This window comes from Vanacampus margaritifer, chromosome 6 (assembly GCF_051991255.1).
Source record: "Vanacampus margaritifer isolate UIUO_Vmar chromosome 6, RoL_Vmar_1.0, whole genome shotgun sequence".
NCBI lineage: Eukaryota > Metazoa > Chordata > Actinopteri > Syngnathiformes > Syngnathidae > Vanacampus > Vanacampus margaritifer.
In genome coordinates, this window is record NC_135437.1 from 14,348,308 (window position 1) to 14,372,463 (window position 24,156).

Genomic DNA, 24,156 nt, shown 5'->3' on the forward strand with positions numbered 1-24,156 from the left:
TTGTAAATGTTCTGCTCTTCAAAGTGCTGATTGGTGTCGGCAAAGTTTTGTTTGCCGCTACACTTCTTTGAATGCAAAGCTGCCTACTTCCCGTATAAAATTGTCTTGATGTTTTATTCTTACTACAGTTTTTAAGGCTACAAAAGCAAAATACAAGACCAGGTGCTCCTTGAACTGAATGGAGTGCACTTGAGCTGAGAGTGCTTAAGCAGCATTTCACCTGCTGTGGCCTCGCTTAGTCACACACGGCAAAAGAGCAGGAAACAATGCCGATGCTGAGTCAGAAGTCAGCCTCTTAATAAGTGGAACGGATTCAAGCAAAGCAGAAGACTGGAAGTTCGGCGCCGCATGTCTCCGGTTAATTCACTCTTGCGGATTTGTTGCTTGCTATTGTTGTTGGATGGTCATTTGTCACATGTTGATGATAGAATAGAGAGATCTTGAAAATATATATTTTATATATATTTTTAATTGAGTTGGGATGTATAAACTTTTCATAACCACTATATTGGGGTTAACTGTATGTCTGATATAAATCACGCATCTCCAAGCTACGACAAGATAGATTCGATAATATAGCTATTAGCTACGTTAGCATTAATACGAAAAGTAGATGCAATAGATACAATAAAGAGATATGATACGATAAGATAGATACCATTGATATGACATGTTTAGTTTGATACTATAAAATGAATAGATAGATATAATAGATACGACAAGATAGACATAAGATTGATAATGATAAAATATATCAATAGATACGGTAGGATATTAAAGCTACAATATGAAAGATAGATATAGTAGTTATGATAGATACGATAGATATCAGATGATAGGTACGATTCAATAGAAACGATAGGATAGCTAAGATAAGTGAAATCAATAGATACAAAACATACGATAGATACAAAAGATATATAGAGATATGATAAACACAGTAAGATAAAATAAATCAAAAGATACGATAGGATGGACACGAAAGATGCAATAAGATACGAAAGATATTGATATAACAGATAGTTAGATTTACCCCCCAAATTTGTCCGGGGTATGTACAATATACTTTAAAATGTTACGTAATACAGATACTTTTACAATTAGCTCTACATCATCAATACAAATTGATTAACACAAGCTAGCCCACTATGCCAGCAATTTTAAATTACACTTATCCTACTGTAAAATTGATAAAAATAATACAAAATTATGAGTCACAATTTCTACTTTTAATAAATCTTTGCAAATAAAATTAGGCACGTGTACATGCAGTATCTTGACAGCAGCATCGCAGGCTGTGTTGCAAGCTTATCATGTAGTCCTTGTCTTTGCAGTGGATTTTAAAACGGTGTAAACAAATACAATCGCATATTTACTAGCTCATGAGAAACTGCCCCCACACACACAGAGTACATCCCTCTACTTGAGCACAGAATGCTTCAGGATAGAAGTCTGGTGTTGGTTTGCAGCTGCTGTCATGGCACCCTGCCCTCCGATGTCACAGGCACTGAGGCCTGCTTCCCGAACCTCGCTCATTTTTACACACACACACTCATGGCATCCTTAACCTTTTGCAGCGTGCCCCACTTGTGCCTGAGCCTCAGGGGGCGCAACGCAGCCAGTTAGGTGGCATCAATATTGTAAAGGGAGAAAAAAGCGTATTGTGACATTTCTTCAATGGGGAATAGAATGAAATAGTAAAAATAAGATGCATTTATACGATGACACACGTTGCCATGGAAATGAATGAAAAGTATATTCACTCGAACATGATGCAACATGCGTGCTTCGGAATGAATGATTCACTGACGGGATGTTCTCTTTTCCCCAGAACACGTTTGTCCAATCTGAGGTTTTACTACGTGGGGCATCCATTTTTTTTGTGAAGGATGTGACACATGTTTCTGTTCAAGCCTTGCTCAACAACTTGACTATGATTCGAAACAGGCTATAAAAGCATTTTGTATTTCAAAATCCAAAGCCCTCTATTTACCAGCTACAACTGGATGGTAGCCATAAAACATTAACCGATTCACCACTCCACTACACTACACCACAGTCATAATTAACATGTTTTTGCTTGCTGATGATCCGTGTGAATTCACTCATTTCAAGTCAATTAGAAAAATTGCAGGCAGAATGGTAGCCGTCAAAAGTGCCACTGGCCTAGCGTACCCAACGCCTCGTCCAAAGTAAGCTGGGATCAAGTCCAGCTCACCTGCTGTGAACCAAAGGAAGATACTCAGTATAGCACAATAGATAGATGAATGGATGGATATTTCCAGAAAACGACATCATTGGTTGTCTTTTCAGCCACTGGAACGTCTGCGCCCGTTGAACTATTGATCTTCTTTTTTTTTTTCTTGGAGAGCTCAGTATTGTTCATTCGGTAATTTTACCGATTTGACATGTCATCATCATTGCTCTCCTTTTCTTTTTTTTTTTGTATGTGGGTGAGCATGTGGATGTGCGTGTGTGCGTGCGTGCGTGCGAGTGTTTGTGTATATTCATTAGTTCACCTAAAACCTATTAAAAAATCCCATACCGTTCACCTAAACCGAACACTTCCAGCCAGAGTCGTGAGGTCGTCAGGAGACCCGAGGAAGGACCAAAGAAAAGAAAGGAAAGTGAAATCCAGCACCGGACACCACCCAGAGAAAAAAGAGAGAAAAAAAAAGAAGTATTGATCTTCAGTGTTCAGCGCAAACAATGTATCCCAATGTATCCTGAGCTACAGAATTCTATAAAACTTGCAACATTTTTGTGTACATTCACTGTGACCTTTGAATGTTTACGATGAAACATCCTCGCACCCTCTTCCCAGTCTTCTTTGACGCTTTGTCCTTCAGTTTTCATTCTCTCATTCATAATGGATGTTGTGGAAATATCCACTTCCTGCAAGTGGACCTTGTGCCTGTTGGATCCAGGCCAGCTGTATTGATTCCTACGCTTCAGTCATTAAGGCAAAGATAATAAGGTTTAGCCGTCAAAGAATATTTTCTGCATGGGTCTTTTCCCTCCCCCTCTGAGATTCGGTGCCAGCGTAACATTCATGAATGCATCCATCAGTCTTCTGTATGGACAGCTTGGAGTCATTATGAACTTAAATCTGTACAGCAAGCACAAATTTGAATATGTGTGTAACCTCTCACAGGCGTGCCTAGAATGATGTGAAGGAAACCAGCGGGGGATTTTTAGTTCCACCTCCAACTACACTGCATGATTGACAGCAATCAAGAAAATCCACTTGAACTGAAGTGATTGCGTTTGGTCCCAGTGGCTCTTGTAAGTCCTCCGCTGTTAAATTGTGCCCTTTAACATTGTGAAGAAAACAGTCTCAAACTTGGGCTTTAACTTTCACAGTGATTTTAAAACGGATCAGCAAATTAACGCAGTAGCTTGAAACAGTAATCAGTGTCTTGGCTAGACTACTGTAACATATTTTGCTGTGGAGCCAGCCAGTCCTCTCTCTCAAACGGCTCCAGAGTCCAGTTGGTTCAAAATTCTGTCGCTGATTCTGGCCTCTTGCCACTGACTACTTGTGCACTTTGGAGTTCATTCCAAGATTCTGCTATTTGTTTCCATATCTTTAAATAGTCGTCCCCACTTGATCTATTAGAGGTGCTCCATCTCTACACTTTTACCCAGAGCTGCTTCTTGAGGTACTGAAGTCTAAGCGGGGGCACTGATGGGCAGAGGGATTTTTCATTTTTCTTTTCTTTTTTTTCTCTTTTTTTTTCCTGGAGAGCTCAGTATTGTTCATTCGGTAATTTTACCGATTTGACATGTCATCATCATTGCTCTCTCTCTTTTTTTTCTTTTTTTTTATGTGATTATGTGTATGTGCGTGCGAGTGTGTGTGTGTATTCATTAGTTCACCTAAAACCTATTAAAAAATCCCATACCGTTCACCTAAACCGAACACTTCCAGCCAGAGTCGTGAGGCCGTCAGGAGACCCGAGGAAGGACCAAAGAAAAGAAAGGAAAGTGAAATCCAGCACCGACCAGACACCACCCACCAGGACACCAACCAGAGTCCTTCAGAGACATCTAAATTCCAACAAATCAGGGAGACCTCAAGAGACCAAAGGAGAGACTGAGGAAGGGAAGGAAGGACAGACGAAGCAGGGATTTTTCTGTTGCTGGTCCCAAACTATAGAATAGTCCCTTCACTGTCTATTTTTTTTCCTTGATTTTTTTTTTTCGGCATGCCAGTGATATCTGAGAAACTACAAACCTAAAGTTCTGTCTATGATCCAATCTTTGCCATTAGACTGGATACTTAGCATGTGCCCAGGCCTCCTCCTTTGACCCAGGTCTTCAAACAGTATATAGGTCACCTTTCGCATTCAAGAGGTTGGCTGATCATGCTGCTCTTTTTAGGACTGAAATGAACAATCGCTGATGGGCCGCAGGGTCTGAGCAGAACAATGTTGGAAATTTATTGTTGGGTTTAGGAAAAAAAAAAAACCTTCAAAGGAGTTGGGAGGCTCTCAGCGGAGGGGTCAGCAGCGCCTTGTTGCATTTCAAGCGCCGTGCGGGGTGTCTTTAAATGGGGCAATGTTCACGCCCACTGAGCAAAAAACATACAATATATTGCTTATGGGAGAAATGCAAAGGGACAAGAGGAAAGAAAATGAGCTTTGGAGTCAGTTTGGTGACGTTGACTTTGCAAACCAGCAAATATTGTGGAAAAATTGGCCCATTTCTGACTATCTGAATAGAGGATTGTCTTGAATTATGCACCATTTCCACAATTTAAAGTTCGCAAGGGTCTTAATAATGCCGTTGACATGCTTTCGTCAAAATGCCTTAAGGGTCCAGAAGCCCGTTTTCTTTGGTCCTTCCTCGGGTCTCCTGACGGCCTCACGACTCAGGCTGGAAGTGTTCGGTTTAGGTGAACGGTATGGGATTTTTTAAGAGGTTTTAGGTGAACTAATGAATACACGCACGCACATACACACATACTCACCCACATACAAAAAAAAGAAAAGAAAAAAGGAGAGCAATGATGATGACATGTCAAATCGGTAAAATTACCGAATGAACAATACTGAGCTCTCCAGAAAAAAAGAGAAAAAAAGAAACCCGTTTTAAGGGGGCGGGGATTTCGTTATCATTACACAACTAGATCTGAGGAGGGAAAATTCTAAAACAGGTTGGATAGGAGCTCTCTCGTGCTGGATTTGGGCACTCCTGGTCTATACTAGTAATTCAGCTTTCAAAGTAACCAAAATGAGTTCACATGGAATAAATAGCCTTCCTTTCAAATCAAACTGATGAAACGATTTAATTAATTTAATTTACAGTAGCCTTCTACATCTACTGTATAGCCTTGTGAAACTACAGTACATGACATGTCTTCTCCTTGATGAATGTGCTATTCTTGAAGCTGTGCATTGAGCCAAGGTTCTATAATTAGCCGACTCATTATTAAAGCCATTGTTCAACATCTTAGCAGCACTATCATTAGATGGCTGTTCTCAAGAAAGAAAAATGGGAAGATCTCATACAGAGAAGACAATCTTGACTAAAGACTTATTTCTACAGTCACAGTTTGATTAAATGTCACCGTCACTGAGGATGCAACTAGTCTCTCACCCTGCGTCAAACCATGACTTGCCCTGCAGAAATGTGAGCCTTAAGATGCAGCTATTATGTTTTTTTGGTAGGGGGAGTGGAAAACAGTTTGACACTTAATTAGCCAACAGGGTCACAGCACAACGGCCAGCCAGGTCAGTCACTCACACACAATCACTGAAAATAGAATGCAAATACCGATCATTAATTTGCGCTTCTAAGGCCGCCGCCACTGCACACAGATGTCACCGTTGACAAATGTGTTTTGATTTCACCTGCAGTAGTTTGACACAAAACCTTTGTGTCTGGTAGATCATGTCACTGTTGTGGCAATGCTTCTTGCCAATGCAGTTTATCGCATAATAAATCCTACGTATTCCCTTTTTAAATAAAGCTACATTTGTAAGGGAATGGATTTGTAAGGTGCATCAGGATGAGCAGCACAGCTGAGCTTGTGCCTTGGGCCCATGTAAAATGAGCCAAATCTCTCTATGCCAAAGAGATTATTTCGACATTGGTACTCACTCTTGTTTGGTGGATTGGATGATTGATGTCTGAAGAGTATTACCGTACTCAAATTCCGATAATCGGAGAGAATTTTAGCATTCCACCCCCCTCTCTTTTAAACCAAATCCACATAGACAATTTTCGGATGTCTCCAAAAAGATTATCCTAAACAACTATCCTGTTTTGTGGGGTACATTTAGAGTGATTTCTCTAAATAGCCCAACAACTCAACACAAAAACGGGCAAACATTTACAATGGCAAATCCTTACGTGAGTGGTCAACCTCTAGTTTGGCTAAGCTCTCCCATGTCTTTGAAACCAACTAATATGTGGCCTGAAATGTCTTTGTCTACTACCACTACTCCTCTTCTTTGTCTTTTCTGACATTGTTGATGGTGTATGTGCACCATTCCGCCCCTCACGGGTCACTTTTGGTATTACTACAGGAAGAAATTAGTCAAGAACATAAAGATCAACAGATGTGGACCCAACTTTATTAAAATCATTCAACACATTTAGAATGTGTTCTTTCAACAAACGATCAGGAGTCTCAGGTTCTTAGATAAGAACCATGGCCACCTTGTGCCACCACAGACATAATCTACCAAACACCATTTCAACTTGTTTTCCCTTCATGTTTACAAACCAAACAGTCTCTATCTCTTCCCCTTGCTGTTCAATATTTGTGAGTTTCTTCTGTGTTATCAAAGAGGCCCGAACAATTGAAAAGGGAGCATGCTTGTGCATATATGAGGGCCAAAGGACATTGTATACAAAGATGGTGCACTCTGAATTCCCAGCAAATGAGGTTCTAACGACCTGGGAGCAACAATGGAAGTCACTGATTGTCTACGGCCAGACAGGATGCTCTTACCGCAGGAGACAACAATAGCTTGCTGATGGCGGACTGAAGGCTGTCAATCAGTGGCATGAACTGATCACTTTAAACCTCATACTTTTGAGCGGATACTTGTTTTACAATCTAACACTCATCATTTTAAATTCACATGCATATACAGGAAGTGACATGCAAGTATAATTGATTTACAAAAATAATCTTAATGTGTTTTCTACAATCTTAAAATCATAATTGTTTTAAAAAAAATGATATAAACCAGAACAGTTGGGAGAAAAGTCCTATACAATTTCACAACTAACTAGAAATGCAAGGTTAATCCCACAGGATATCTTCCAGTTGGCCATGAGTTGTTTTTTGATAGAATAGAACAAAAAGAGATATTTTCTTCCACGTTGAATCTTGTCAATTTGCCAATGCATTACCACCCACTCTACCCTAATGATCCCCAAAGGATATCATATCATACAGTAATTCCACATCAGGCAATAATTTAAACATGCCATCATAACCGAGTCATTAAGTAGACATGATTAACATCAAGAAACGCTGCTGACAGACTTGCAAGGTTTTACTGATAGAGATTTGTCTCGCAGACATTTCAGCTGCGCAACTTTGGTGCTAAGCAGTTTAAAGGCTCAGACACATCTTCCTGAATTGAAAGTGCACCAGATAAAAGCATCTTCTGTGGCTCCAGCGACCGCTTTACTCTCAGTAGTGACTCACGGCTTTTATGCGGCGACGTAGTGTATTTATGTCTGCATGGTCAGCAGAAATACTAGCCCGAAGGTTTTGATGAAAGATAATAAGTAAACAAAGTTTGAAATGTACTCATGACTAACAAGCAATAAGGAATTTTGAGTGTTTGTATAACGTGTCTCACAAGTCATTCACAAGAAAAATGACAAGAAAAAGAGTTAACAATTAATCTCAGGCCACATTTACCTGTAGAGACAGCCCATTATTCACACAATCACTGGAAACTCTATTCGCACTTCCTGCACCGACGTCAGGCGAGTACAACTACACCATCAATGACTCAGTACAAGCTCAATCATAAAAAAACATAGACAAAATATAAAAGGCCACTTTAACCCTGGAGAACCCAAGAACCCTTTTCTTCTTTGGAAAATTATGAATTATACATTAAATGACTGCTATAAGTTCACTGAACACCAAAATATATGTTTTTTTCAATTTTAACCCTTGTTTTTTTTAACTAGCTCAGAGTTGCTAATTTATCAAAATATATATATATATAAAACATACTCCTAGGCATTCTGCAACATGATATGAAATAGATTAACAAAAAATACACAATTTTACCATCTGATGGTTTGCTGAGAAGATGGTTTTGTTTGGATTGATTTCCAGCTCAACAAAACAGCATGTTGCCAGCCAACTTGTCACCACCACCCTGGCTCATGTAAGTGCAATATTCATCCACTAGATGGCCCCATGCAGGGGTCAGAAGTGGCATTCTGGACTTTTGAAGATAAATTTGTAAAAAAAAGAAAAAGAAAAAAAAAAGGTCTTTGTTATTTGAGTAGCAGAATTTATAGGGGCCAAATTTGACCCCGTGGGTTCTCCGGGGTTAAAATCTAAACAATTATTGCTTTGGCATCAAAGAACAATTCCCGAATAGTCCGCCTCCTGTAGAGCGCTAACGGGCATTAACCGCCCTTTCACTGTTGTTGTTGTCCTCAGTAACAGGGGAATTAGCAAAAGCATGGCCCTGCCCCTTTCCATCTATTGTGTATTCATGTGTGTGTATTTGTGTGTCTTTGAGAAGACTGTTGAATGTGTTGCTCTGTGACGCTGCGTCCTTCACTCGGTCTAGAACCAGCGTGTGTATGCATGTGTATGCACTGCATGAGTGGAGCTGTGTGCTACTGATAACACAAGTGTATTGAAGAGACAGTGTGTGACAATCGTGTGTGTGAGAGTCTGAGTCGGAATCACCTCTGGATGCCCTTTCCAGCGCTCCCTGCCAGTGCACGGTCCTCATGAATAATCCATCTGGCGACGCTGGCCACTGTAACACTGACACATTTCAAGGGCCCGCACGTAACGTGTGTGGTGGCGAGCCACTCGCATGCTACAGTTAGCATGCGAGTGGCGGTTAATCTGTCTCTATATTATTTATAAAATTGGGTTTGACAGAAAAAAAAGGCGCGAATGTAAATAGATTGTGTTTTAGTGAACAAATAAAGAAAAATATCCCTGAGTATCTGCCAATGCTAGCTCGAACTAGCTAGTTAACATACAGCTAATTTTGCTACCCAATTTTGAAAGTAGTTTGGTAGTCAGATTTGTTAATTTTGTGCTTTTACAGAAAAATAAAATGACAAACTTGCTAAGGCAAAATAAAAATTTTGATCTGCACAAAAATCACAACCCTTCTTTTGCATGTCTGCATTCGTCATTAAGATTTATGCATTGAGAACACAGAAAATTTTGAAAATCCCCTACGCTGTAATGCTAACAAATGAGTAGAAATGTTTACATTAAGCCTGAGCTGCATCCAAATTGAATGGGTTCTTCCTTAGCCCATCCCCCAAGCCTGATTAAGTAAAATTTGTGTAATCCTGCTAACACTTTAGCTGGACTAAAATATTACCATAATGTTAGATTATGGTCTCTGAAGTTAGCACTATTATTTCTATTCAACTCTTGTGATGGGCCCCATTCGATTATAGGGGTGTACCTAATGAAGCGGCAGCAATGGGAAAACACGTTTGCTTGTAGAATTTTTCTTTTATTGAGCAATCTAATAGCCGGTGATTGGAACGTTTTCAGACACTATGAAAGATGATTTCCTTCTCTCAGGAAATCGATGTTTGCCGGCTCCTCTTTTAGTCTAGACAGCCAGTAATGAGCACAACAATGACACGCAAAATTGTGTGAAGTGTTGTGCAGAGGATAAACTTAGTTGGCTGTAGAAAAACAGGGTATGCGCAACTAAACCTGACAGTAGGTAATCGGGCGTAACAACTTTGAGGTTGTCCATAGTGTGGCAGGGAGCATCATATTCACCGGCATCTCACAAGCCGCTGTCAACTCTTCAAACAGCGGCTAAGACACGTGTTTGTAACGCTGAATGTAAGAACAAAACAGAGACATTGAGAGGGTTCCATTGTCTAAATCCGTAGACACCCTAACTCCAATACCCTTACCGCTCTTTTTAACCATTTCCTGGCCCCTCAAATAACGAGAAAAAGTAAGATCTTTAATCAAGAACAGGATGCCTGCTGCCCTCCACGAACTCCTTTTCTCAGGGGCCAAATGTGCTGTTGCTAAGTAAAACTGTGAGGCTGTAATGTCGGCGGCATGAATTAACAGATTGCAACAAAAGCTCCTGCAGCTACAAAGTGAGAGCCAAGAGAGAGAGAAAAAAACTGGAGCGCAATTAGTCCACAAGACTCATGAATAAGTCAGCCAGAGTGTGTCCATCCATCCATCGGAACGGAATGCTGCGGTTTTCATGCTGAAAGATGATACAGTGACTGAAAATGACAACTTTTGTGCGGGGACATATTTGGGCATAGTTTGTCAGAAGCTATTAGCGCTGATGCATTGTCCCGAAAACATGACGCAGGTGGTTACATCACTGGCGACAGCGTCACGCAAGCTAAACAGCGTCGTGTTGACCTGCCAGTTGAAGTGCGAGGGCCGGTACAAAGACTTCCCTCAATCAAGAGGGCTACTTACGCTTTCTTCTTTGCAAGCAACCATTAGACATGCAGCAAAAGCGTTCATTGGAGATCCTTTGAGAGCATCCGAAGGGAAACCCAACCTGTTTTGTCTCACTCACCCAAACCAAATGCTCAATAAAGGCCTCAGTAATGCTCTCTTTGCTTGAGATCCGTCCGAAAGGGCCAGAAGCTCTGAGGCTGACCAGCAAAACAAATACGGTACAGCGTTAGCGCCAGGGAAGGACATCGGCTGCCCACAGCTGAGACCTCGTACCAGCCACGGCTTTTATTTGTGGTTACACTGATTGATGGAATGAAGGAAGAGCTCCAAATGTTTTGTTACACCAAACTCCCTTTCCCTTCTCTGTTTACCCTCTTTGACGGAGGCAGAGAGCCAAACTGAAAAAAAAACCCAACTGTTGAATCAGGCCGAGTCATAATAGGCAGTGTTAGCTTGCGATCAGCATGACACAGCACTCTTAACTTTAGATCGATCCCGAGAGTGAAAATCCTTTAGTGAGAAGAGTGTTCCGGAAATTACAGCGCAGAATGGATGATTTAATGAAAAAGTGAGCACACTTTACCTAAAGTAGTAGAGAAGAACAACACACACTAAGGAGCACTCTCCATCCTCTACTGTTGTGAAAGTACAGGAGAGTCATATACGTAACTGACATTGTCAGAAACAAAAGGATGCAGTAAGTAATGCCGGGAATCATATCGGAGGATTTTAAAATATGTAAATATAAGTATTTGGTCACCTACAAACAACCAAGAGCTGGTCTGGAATTCCACGCAAGATCTTATCTTGTGAGCTCAAAATGACCGTAAGTACAATCAGCAAAAAAATCCAGAAATCCATAGCTACGCGTGACTGACCTGGCGAATGACCTGCAGAGAGCTGGGACCAAAGTAAGAACGGTTACCATCAGTAACACTACGCCGGCTTAAACCAGTTCATATCAGGCCTAAATACTCATTTGCCCCACTGTTGTGAATGTTTGTGAACTAGAGTAAATGGAGAGAGATTCTGAAGTTCATTCATATTTTTGCTGTTGCCTTGGTAGTTGAAATGTGAAGACACAGACGCAGCTATGAGCCGCATCAAAGCAGTTTGTATTCCACATATTCAACAAGATATTTAATTCGTCTTGGAAAAGGTTAATTGTGGAAATGAGCTCAAATGTGAGTGGCCGGCAACCAGATCAGGCTGTAGCCAACTTCTCAGCCAGTGCCGACTTGGTTCATGTCTAGCTCAACCTAGACCAATTGACAACTGATTTTCAATGTATCGGGGAAACTTCCTTTAATACCCCATTGTGAACAAGCACCGCAAATACCTTTGAACAGTAACAAAAAGGACAACCAGTGGCCCTAACATAAAGTGTTGGTTTAAGCTTGTCCACCAATATTATCGACCAGTGGAGGCTTTTGTATGTGGTTGCCAAGGCAATGACGGGGATCCTCTTCCTTTTACCACCCAGTGTACCATCAACTTGATTTTTTTTTAAAATCCAATTTAATCTTATTGAGTGAATGCCGTAAAATGATTCAAAGAAAAGCTGTCTTTGACGGTGAATGTAAGATGTGCGATGGGTGGTCCTGATTGAGACAATGCAGGTAAACCAACAGGCAGATGGAGTAATGGGCATAGCAGCAGCACTTGCAGTGCCTTGTTCCCCATCGCTGCCAAGCGTAATGGGATTTCTATGCTTTAAATGCACTTCACTCACTCTGTTGAACCGCGAAGAAGCTAAACTATTGATCCGCAAACAATTTAGCCGTCCAGCTGTCCTGAGAAAGGGAAAATAGAACGCCCCTAAATGTATAATGGCGTTTCCCAGGAGGTCAGCCTCCTCCGCATGCGCTTCACGTGCCAGGAGGAAGCCTTCGCCTTTTCGGGCCACGTCCTCCATGAGCCCTTCATCCGTAAATTCTCACACATAAATATCCGTTGCCTGAGGGTTCAGGGTCAACCGGTATAAAGAAGGCGAGTGCTTTTCACCAAGGACGTTTCTGATGAGACTCAGAATCCCCTTTGACTTCCTTTGGTCTTTCAACAAATTGAGTTTGTGATGCTTTCAAATGGAGAAGACTCATCTTGTCCTACAGTGAAACAAACAGGTTCATGTTTGCTACACATGAGAAATAATAGGAAGCATTATTTTGCCCGGCAGTCTTGAATGCTGATCAAGCAGCAAGACGTTTTGTGCTCCTGTCTGCCACGAATGCTCTTAGCACCATAGCAACAGGCCGCGTTCAAAGGCCCTGGGAGTGGCCCGGGCCCAATGAGGCTTCTCTATCTAATTGGGCAGCCCGGAACGCCATCCTTCTTGTTCTTTATCCCAGGCACTAAAAAGAGATAGCGGCGCGAGCATCCGAACAAACGGTAAGCTTCCACAATCCCGCAATGAACGCAGAGTGAAGAGGATTAAGCGGAAAACAATGCAGCAGATTACTGGCAATATCAATGCTGAAGGATGCAGCGGTGATCTAATCTTTGAAATGAGGCTAAATAATGTCTTTTATATGGAAATGATGTCTTACACTATAATCATCTATACAGCTTTGTGAGATGACTTCACTAATGCCCATTTCCCGATGCATGGTACTTGCCACAAATAATTGACATTGATGCTTTCCAGTGACAAAACAAGGCAGGTAATATTCCAATTATCCAACATGACAAGCAAATACCAGAAACATTCATTGGTAGCATGTCAAACTCACGTGTTAACATTGGGTCGTGTTCACTTACCTGTCTGAATGATACTGTACATGCAAAACTGTGAGTGGATGTATCCTTTGAGTCTGTTTTTCAGCCCTGAAATACTGCAGATCAAATCTCAGCCTAAATCAATGACTGGGTTTTCTGTTGCACAATATTGCACAAGTCCTCTTCAGTGGACCAAAATAGCTTACAGATTTGTTTGACTCTGTAGAGAACACATGAATCTGACTGCGCTTTAAAAAACAAACATGACTTGCGTGAGAAGACTTCATTTCATCGTTTCATTCCCCATTCAGAAACTTGCGATTACATAATTATGTAAAAACCTAAGCAGAGAACATATTAAGATTATAAAATTCATCACAGCACTAAACAAAAGTCTCTGATGTGCAACCAGTAAAATACAGCGGGCTGTTTGATGCGCAAATAGCTCAGGACGAGATTGCAAAATTTGACATGTTAACAAACAAACAAATGCAGGCACTAATGCTGCGCTGAAGCCAACTCAAATATATTCAATATTGCGTAAGTGGCACACATTAGTGGTAATAAGAGCTTTATTTCCAAAAGATAACAATGGTAAGTCTAAAACGGGGGAAATGGGAAAATTATTGGCTGTAGCCTCAATCCGCCCGCTTCTCTGGTATACATTAACTTCATGGAAATGGAGCGAATCGGATTCCGAATGATATTTGGAATCACTTTGAAAGATCAACAAACAACAATATGAATCACAGAGGAAGGGTGGAGAAAAAGATAGTGACGGTAAATGGATTTTCTTTGATAAAAGTCTGTATCATCCCATGCGGATAATGCCACAGACATGCTTGTCTTTATCTTTGATCTTGTCAGGACAGTGACTGTGAGAAGAATAGCAGAGAAGATTCTTCTCAAAATCATCAATAAACACAGTGCCAACACGGGTCAAAGCTGAAATTACTTCTTTGTGTGCAATACCAATCAGGCTTGACACATTCCAAAGCATCGGGACAGTCCAAGTCACTAGTCCAGATGATGACATTCCCCTGGACACCATCTTAGGTACCTTTTCGTTTCTTATTGAAATTCTATTTTAAGTGTTGGGTTTTATACAGACACCTTTGAGACAGCTCAATGCTACCACAAATTGTACTCATTCTATGGGTAGTTAAGCCTTGTAACCCCTGATGGCATTTTGTAGTCCGTATATCGTTCAGTTTGATCAGTTCTGCTATTTTTTTTTAGTATGCTTTCAAGGTCTGTCCAATTTGACTAGATGTCAAGATATTTTTTTCTAGAAACTTCATAATCCTTTTGACTTCTGTGGGATTTTATCATCTGGTACTCTCTTCCATGAGAAAGCCTTGGATCGTATCTCCTGAAACTTGTCTAGTTAGTTCATGACCAGTAGCAATTGTTTGGCTCATTCTTTCTTTTCTGGTACGTTTGCCTGTCTACAAAGTTGTATTCATTGTAACGTGCGTTTTGTAATGTACCCTTGAATGCTTCAAAAGAACGCTTTAACTAAAACATGTCATTACGAACGTACGTGATGTTATGAGGTTTGATGGTAGTCGTGTCAACTGCAGAACATATTTGTCAAGCATCCTTAATCCTAAAAATAGACGAAACGAGAATAGCTGCGGTATCACGTCCCAAACTATAAATACTTTCCACTATGCTCATTTTTTTTTTGTCAGAACCACACCAAAAATGAACACTTATCAAGGTTTATCATAAAAACATAAGCTAAAGAATTAGACTACAGATGAGCTCAATCAGAGCTGAGCAGCTTTGACTCAGTGTGACTGCATGAGTAATCATATAAAATCTGCCGTTAAAAGCAGCCCCCAAACCCCCCTATAGAGTAGAGAGGAGAACCCAACCGCAATGGCCGACAGAAATGCAAAATCAGCACATGGTATCACAGTCATCAGAGAGTGAGGTTATGCATTATTGCAAGGTGTTAATGTCAAATAGTCCAGTAAAGAAGAGTTTTCTCTGTGACGTTATATTGTTAGCAGGATAACAGCTTTATATAGATTAGGTGGATTTGCATCAAAAGGGATAAACAGTTCAGTAGATCAATTTTTAATGACTTAACTCACACAGTCTATTCAGCATCGTATGCATGCAGAAAGCAGGCAGCAGACAAGATAAAGTGCAAATGGGGACTTCTCCTCCTCAGGCATGAACAGAGGAGAGCGCTGTCTGTCTGTCTGTTTGTTTGCAGTCCAAGACGTCATGTCGTGTCTCCGCCTCACAACTGTACCATTAGTGCATCTCGCTATTGATTGTTCATTTGTCAACTGCAGGGCCAGCAAAAAAGGGAGGGGGTGGGGTGGGGATAGCTAGCAAGAGCGTAAAGACAGAATGAGACATTTGTACAAGCGTTAAGGACAGTTGGCGTAATCAAGCTGCAGTTTGACAGTGCTGTTTCTCCCCGCTCGGCATCAGCAGCGCTTTCTGCGTTCAGTCGAGCAGTTCCAATCAAATTATGAGGCTCCACTGATTGGCAGCAGTGGACCTTCAAACAACTCCATTCAATGTCAGGTTTGTAGGAAAAATATGGGCCAAAAACTCAAATTCAATTTCACAATCTAAACAAAATTCAAAACAAAATGTCTCAGCATCAGCTTTTCTCCTTTGCCTCCAATTGTCAAAATTTATAGTCCCATTCTTGGGCAAGAAAGAGTAACCAGTCTGGGGCAAGCACAAAACTCCACAAAATAGACCCTAAATTGTTGAGTTGAAAATTCCCATGGTATTGAATCGATTGCAACTGGACTAGTCCAGTTGTCAGAGACATAGGTGTCAAATCCAGGTCCAAAAAAACAAACCATAGCTAAACTGTGGCAGGGATTTTACTTTCTAGACCTGGATTTGACACCTCTGGTCTTAGAAGACGTTAGAGGCACTAGCCTAAGAGGTCGGCTCGTGGTGTTCTAACTAGCCTGTTGCATGAACTGATGACAGGTGGAATGTCTTCTAGGATAACCAAAACGGTCCAGCTGCAATCAATTCAATGCCCTGAGAATGAAATGACCTGAAATGAATGAGAAAACTTAAACCCTCCTGGAACAGAGTCAGACATTCGAGTTCCAATATGAAAATATGATCCTAAGCATGACCTTTTTAGCAGCCTTTCGTTCAGCCCCCCAAAGTGAGATGTCAATCACAGGACTTGACACATGAAGACATTCAACCATGAGCAACCATTAATGTGCATTCATACAAATGGGATTCCATAGACTACTACTTTACAGCACAGGGTACGAGCCATAGAGCCAGTGGTACTCTATTTCTGTTGTTTGGTTCCGCTCTCGTCGGTGGGATGAAGACTTTGAAAATCACAGAGCACTGAACGCATCAGTTAAAATAAGACAGAAAAAACAACGATGGAGTTGAGATGAGTTCCAACTTCCTCAATATTTACTTCTAAGAAGATACTGTTGCAGAGATTCGTAGTTATTTTATTTGCGCTTCCTTCATCGCTAGATTAAATTTCAACACCACTATTTTACGACCGTTAGTAAAATAAAAAAAATAAATAAAAAAAAAACATCTTTACAAGGGTAACAGCATGGCGCACCATTTTTTTCATTTAGAAACAGTTTGGACAACTTTACATGAAAAAAATATACATGTTTATACTATTACTGTATTGTCCCCACAATGCCCCTCGTCTTTACTTTTTGGGTTTGTGACGGCTCATTGCGACGGCCGAAAATTGCTTCCGTCTGTACTTATTCCATTAGTTTCAAAATTAAGCCCATATCCCACTGAAGGCCGAACATTTGCGATGTAAGCGAATTTTGATTTCACATTAGCGTTCGTCAGGGTTCGTTCAATGTTCGTTTAACGTTCGTCTGTACTTTTCGTGTTGTGAGAAAATTTCCCTTAGACAGGACCACTAAGACTCTAAGCAAACGTTTGCAAACCCTGATGATCCCTGACAAGAGTGCACATTCACCACCTTCACCAACACTCGCAAATGTTTGCCCCTCAGTGGGATACGGACTTTACCGCCAGTCATCAAAAACGGGAGTCCGTCAGGAACGGACCCACGGACCTTCCTTTGGTACTTCGGTAAAACAGGATAAGCTAACATTAATATGGCATCAGGATGCTTATGATGTCATACTGCTCTACTTTTTTTTCATTCATTGGCGAGACACGCTGGGTCTGACAGTTTGGATGTCGCACTATTTACCTCAGTGACACAGCATCGCTATCAAGGTTGAGTATTCACGACAACAAACTCTGGCAAGCCCTTCCAGATGCCGACATCGCCCATCAGTTAGACATCACATGAACAATCTTTGTTGAGCTACAGCTTTAATTCACATGCCGGGGATCACAAGGACATCTGGAAAGCCATCCAATCACCTGAAATGACTCTGGGCCTGCCTTCATCTGGCATGGTAAACATCCAGATTTCTGTTTTGTGCACTACTGCTTGCTAACATGAAAATGTCAAAAACGCAAAGGACATGTCTTGATGTCAAGAGAAGAGTAAAAAGCCATTCGCTGTTGAACGCAAGGCCACCCCCGGCCCCCCGCACGACAGATGCAACGGGAGCCTTTAAAAAGATCACTTGTGTCGAGTCATTTGTTGTGACAGTAAAAGAGGATGAGGAGAGCCGCGTCCTCATAATGCATCGGGAGCCCGCAGCCAGCGCGCAGGCATGCGTGCCGGCATTGTGGGCGGGCGAGCAAACTTATTACAAAATTCAACGCACCGCAGTTCACTTTCAAAGAGATGTTCGCATGCGGGAGTTTAACCTACTTTTGGAGAGGGCTAAATTTTTCTTTCACCTAACATGATGGAGAGGGTCTGTCCTCGGGGTTGGGGGTGGGGGGTGAGGGGGCTCAATACACAGGCGAGGATGCATTAGCGGCGGTCCTACTTGCAACATTCATAAAGTGCTCCACCTGACAGGCGGCCATGCAATCTTTTCTGACAGTACACCACATTTTGGTTTTTCATTTATTATTTTAGACAAAAGGCTCTGTAAAACCTGAAAAAAAGTCACATACTGTGTCGACTTTTAGACAATGTTTGTCAACAGTAAGCCGCAGGGTATTTCTGGGTGGTGATTGGCTACCGCTGACTTGAGCTGAAAACGAAAATTGAGTGTGTTACTGAGATGTTCTTCAATTTCAGTTCCCCCCCAAAATCAAATCAAATAAAATGTCTAAAGTAATCCGGAGGAACCCGTTGGTGAAGAGGAAAAATACAGGTTACGTTAACGTTACGTCATATCTCAATGGCTGTCAAAGTTATGAAAACCAACTTATATTTCCAAGTTCAATATGCGAGCCCTTGGTTACACAGCATACATCAAAACTGTATTTTTTGCCAAACGCTTTGAAGTCAATCCAAAATCTGCATTGAACACATTGAATTTAGCAACGGCAGCAGAAAACTTGAAGATTTCCTCCTTCAAGCGAAAAACGTTTTTATCTTGCTACCCGTGCCAGTTATTAATAAATATTGTCTATCAACGAGTTTCTGAACTGTTTGTGTTCCAATATCTGTCGCGAAAAGGGCTCTAACATAGACACATTGATACTAATCGTTGCCTGTTAGCATTAGTCTTAAGATAGCAGGCTAAAGGCTAAGCTCTGTGATTGTTTTAACTACACAATGTGTAATTCTCTTAGTTTTGTTTAGTTGGACAAGAATAGGGCAATAAATAGCTTCAAACCTTTTTGTAAGTAACATTTTCAAATGTTATCTATCTGACGCTGTCACCAGGCCCAAAGATGGCTTGTACTGTATATCAAAAAACAAATAAGTTGGGTGACGTTGTACATTAAAAAAATAAAGTGCTCCTAATACCTTATTTAGAAACATTATCATTAAAAATACCGGAAAGCGCTCTCACTGTCAACAACAAAACACATTTTGTTCAATGAAAAATCACTCAAACCCTCATAATAAGCATTACCGACAGATTTCTAATAACATTCTGCAACAGTACATCACCAAAATCACGCACAGGACGCGCCCTTAGACACCTTCACCTGCATTCCAACCATGAGCCATTACCTCACATGATCCCTGCATCATTTGCATCGTAGTTACTGTCTCTCCATGCTAATAAGGAGCTTTGTGGCCCAGTCAGGGGTAGGCTACTTTAAAGCAAGGTGTGTTGTGTGCATAGTAACACACGTCACTATGTCGAGTGCACGCAAGGATGCGCGTGCATCATCAGCACCACCACCACGCCATACAAACACGCAATAGGAATATAGCACCGCCGCTGCCACTGACAAATACACGATTCGATTTTATCTTACTGTATTCTGCATTGCGGAGGGACAGCGTGCAGTCTCCATCCCCGCTGACATGTAAACAACACTCAACCCGCCACCATCATATACCGGCAGCCTCCAAGATGTCAACATTCCCTGGAAACCCAGAATGTGTCACCCGCATGCCAAGCACCAGCCTTACCTTCCGCGGAGGGCGAGTCTTGTGCGTGGGTCCGTGTCGTCCCTCACAACCGCGCTCACATCTGCTCCGGTACCGCGACGCCGGCCACTCGGGAAGAAGCTGAGGAAGAAACTGACACGTAAACAGGGAGAGAGAGCGGGTCCAGGATGTCCCCAGTGGATTGGGAGGGAGGTGCAGTGATCGCGCGCACCACTAGAGGGAGCCAAACGCGTTGTTATGAATGAGCACGAGAGCAAAAAATAAATGAACTAACACGTCGACTCGATATCACATTTGAACCTTATCATTTACCTCATCAGGTTTTGGTGCTTCCCAATGTATGAAATGTCATTTTTGAATCGCAAAGGCTAAATTTGGGAGGCAAAAAAACAACAACAACAACAAAGCAACAACGCTTAATTTCAGTCGTTCGGTAGGCTTTTATGCTTATTTTCACATGCCAATGATTGAGCTCTCTTGCGAATCATTTTTTAATAAAAAATTTAATAGAAACTAAAAATATATTTTTCTTATACTGTAAATTATTTTGTGTGTAATTTTATCAGTAAGCTAAAGATATGCTTACACTACACTTGTTTGGTCAAATTTGTGAAGTTGTTGTAGTGAATGCTTAAAAGACTGCAAGTCAATGTTTAGTAAGTCAACAACTCTAATTGAAGTTACTATAATAAACTGTCTATGTCAATTCATGGTTCATTTGCTTTGATTTTAGCGTCAGCTGACAGATAGCACTTAGCTTTGACGTCCAAAGACTCCCAAGCACGCTCGTACCAGTTCCCCAAGAGATGCTTTCTGTTTTCACCTTTTTTTTTCAGCTCACCTGTGCGTCACCTTTTATCTCTTTCTCACTTCCTGTTTGTGCTACTTGTTTTTTTCCACTTCCTGCTTCTGACATCTACCCGCAGTGAAATATGTTACCATCCATTCTAAAATTAGATTGCTTCAGTTTTGCTGTTTCCAAGACCAAAGGGGGGTGAGAGATTCCTTCTGCCCTAATAAATAATCCAATAAAGCTACTGTATGTTCATTCACTCGATTATATTAGCATATTACTGTATTGACATGAGTGAGTGTTCCATGCGGTGTAGGCCTATTTGTGTGTTTTGAGATCTGGCAGGGTTGAGGACCCAATTGAAAGGAAGCAAGGCAAGAGTGCTCTTGAAAAGCATTTAATTTCAGGTTCACCAGGAAATAAAGCAAAAGCAGCGATCTAACAAAGACGCTTGGAACACCTGGACATGACACAACTGGCTGAGGGAGCTGATTGGTTGACACAAGGGGTGCACACAAAAGCACAGGAAACAAACCACAAGAAAACAATACAATAACATGAACCAAAGCAAAATATAATTTGGACAAAAACAGACGATTTTTAAAAATACTTTCCTGTAGTCACACATGGAAAGGACACGTCTCGTGATTACAAGGCCGCGACCATGTGTCAGTCCAAAGTTTCCAAACACACGCTCCCCCGGGATTACATTTAAATCTCCACAAATAATACTCTGATGTTGTGACAGCGCCTCCATTAATAATGCAGCGATCTGCGAGGGAGAGTGGCCTTGAATTAATTAAAGGACTTGAACCCACTTGGATGAATGAAGACGGGGGTAAACATATGCTGAATTAGTTCTTTATACAACAACGAAAAAGTACTAAAATAATGGTTTTGTAGTACTTTTTACCACCTTTTTTTATCAGAGTATCAAAGGAGGAGCTACATTAGATGCTGGTCACTGATTGGAAGAAAAACAAAATGTGATTGATTGATTTATTAATATTAAAGCATGAAGCAGTTTCGAAAATAAGTTACCTTTATCTTGTTTTTGACTCGTTTGTGGTACCAATGGCGGTGGTAAGGTACTAAACTGGAGGAGCTAGTGGCTGTCCATTGATTGGTTGAAAGAGGAGGAGAAGAAGAAGAAGAAGAAAATGCCTAATTGTTTTTAATTTTAGTTCTCTGATCTGTGCTTTATAATAATTTTATATTTTAATCCAATAATGTCTACGATTTTATAGTCAAAATCTGTGATTGTTTACATGCCATAATCCTAGCTCGGCTTCATGAGGTGCGTTCATGGACACTTCGTAAAAAAATAAGTGAATGTCTCTCTCCCCCTATATACTAGTGTCAGACAGAAGGCAGTGCTGTCCATTTGTAGGTCATTTCTTGCAATTTTCCTGAATTTTGCATGGACCATGATGTCAAACTCAAAATATATGCCAAATGTAAGTTTTTATGTTTGCTCCGAGACAATTTTTCTCTCTTTGAGAGATGGAGTCGATGTCTGCCCAAGCGGAGGGAATTGTGTGACATGTGGGGACCGTGCATAAGAACAGCAAGTATATCAATTTTGCGCTCAAGTTATTCGTGTCCTTGGACAAACTCGACTTCTCTTACCAAGCAAACAGAGACAAGGCCTCGCCGGTGGCTGACTGTTACGAGGCTGAGTAAGAGGAAGCGCAAACTCTTCTCTGTCTGGAGGGAAGAATGGGACGCTGTCATCTCGCGCAGGAGGAGGAGGACGGCGCTGATAAATGAGGATTTAGCCTCAATGATCTGCGTAGGGGCTCATGCCAAAGTAGCCCCCACCATCATCGCCCCTTTCACCCTTTGACTATATACACATGGGACATAGTGGGGGAGCTTGGGGAATATGAATCAGGGTGTGGAAAGGATTATAACGGGGCAAGTCATGTGACTGGGGGAGGTGATACGGTGTCACATTTGTGCAACAAAGGATGTTTCGGTTTGAAGATATGTGGTGCAAAAACAATGACAGATTGACTTGAAGAACGTAACATTTGAGATATGCTTGGCAATGTGGCACAGTCATTAGGATCTACGATCATGGTGCTGATCCCGGAACTGCCAAAAAGCATCACATTAACTAAAGTGTCACCATTTGCATCGTTAAGGCCTGCTACCACCAAGCGTTAAACAATTCGATATGACAGAATAAATATAAATATAGGCACGTAGCAACTGCATTGCAACTGACCACGTTATCACATTATCACCTTAAGGGAACTGCATAAGACTAGACAAATTAAGAGTGTCTAAAACATCACCATGATACATTATCATCATAAGTGACATAGTAACAGCATAAGACTAGACACATTAAGAGTGGCTAATATATTGCCATGATGTATTATAAACGACATAGTAACTGCATACTATTAGAGAACGTAAGAGTGTCTATTACATTACCATGACACATTATTAGAAGTGACATAGTAACTGAATAAAACTGGACAAATTAAGAGTGGTTAATATATTGTCATGATACATTATCACCATTAGCAACATAGTAAATGCATAAGACTAGACAAACTAAGAGTGGCTAATATATTGTCATGGTACATTATCATCATAAACAACATAGTAACTGCATAAGACTAGAAAACCAAGAGTGGTTAATATATTGTCATGACACATTATCACCATGACCAACATAGTAACTGCATAAGACTAGACAAACTAAGAGTGGCTAATATATTGTCATGGTACATTATCATCATAAACAACATAGTAACCACATAAGACTAGAAAACTAAGAGTTGCTAATACAGTACATCGTCACGATAAATTATCATTATGTTAGCAATATAGTAACTGCATAAGCAACTATTATTTACTGAATGCAAGGCAAGCTAATGTCCTGAAGTCTTTGGAGACAAGACAAATCTGAAAGCAAGCAGCGTGAGTGCAGGTGGAGCTAAAATGCACATGCCTATCACGATCAATCACAGAGGCTGGACTGGCAGGCAAAAGGGGACGATAATGGACGCAGGGGCAGACGGGCAGACGGCGCAAAATGAATCCACCGGGAATTGGAGGAGGGAGAAAGAGGGGTCGAGTGGCGGGAAGTATTGAAGGGTGTGTGGAGGTCAGGAAAGGGCGGCGGCATGTTCAAGTCCGCCTCAGTGCACGTACGTCACTAGGGGGCAGTAAAGTGACTGCAGGATGTCTTTGCTGTTGGCTGATATCATCAAATTTATTTTTTACTTTAGGATGAAGGGTTTGATAAAAAAATCACATGTATGGACAATTTAGAGGAAAGAAGCCAGACCATGCACGCTCAGATGTCCCAACACACCCTTAAACCAGGACATGCTAAACACTACACCACTCACTTTGCAAATAATACATATAACATATTTATTGAACCACAAAAATCATTGAAATTGAGAACAATTCCCTTCACGCCAGTGGATAAATAAAGTGCAGAGCGTATGCTTAAAGGGACTTCTTAATACTCGGAACCACCTCTTTTATAGTCTGTCGAAAAGACATAATAAGCTTTGTAAGACATTAACACCATTCAAGCCTTGAGTCCAA

General features: G+C 41.1%; 1 protein-coding gene across 4 annotated transcripts in view; it reads right to left on the reverse strand.

The window, feature by feature from the left end:
- The window catches only part of cntn1a (contactin 1a), a 65,347-nt gene extending 45,389 nt beyond the window's left edge, over positions 1-19,958 (reverse strand). The window contains exon 1 of one of the 4 annotated variants that reach the window (XM_077568323.1): positions 19,812-19,958. Coding sequence is in view for 1 of the 4 variants with exons in the window: in XM_077568322.1 (XP_077424448.1) it covers positions 13,397-13,418 (22 nt within the window). In the remaining 3 variants the exon portion in view is untranslated. Of the gene's footprint in view, positions 1-2,545; positions 2,638-13,396; positions 13,451-19,654; positions 19,745-19,811 lie in introns of those variants that run through there. The other 3 variants (XM_077568326.1, XM_077568322.1, XM_077568325.1) reach the window with 3 other exon arrangements.
- Between the last annotated feature and the right edge of the window lie 4,198 nt (positions 19,959-24,156).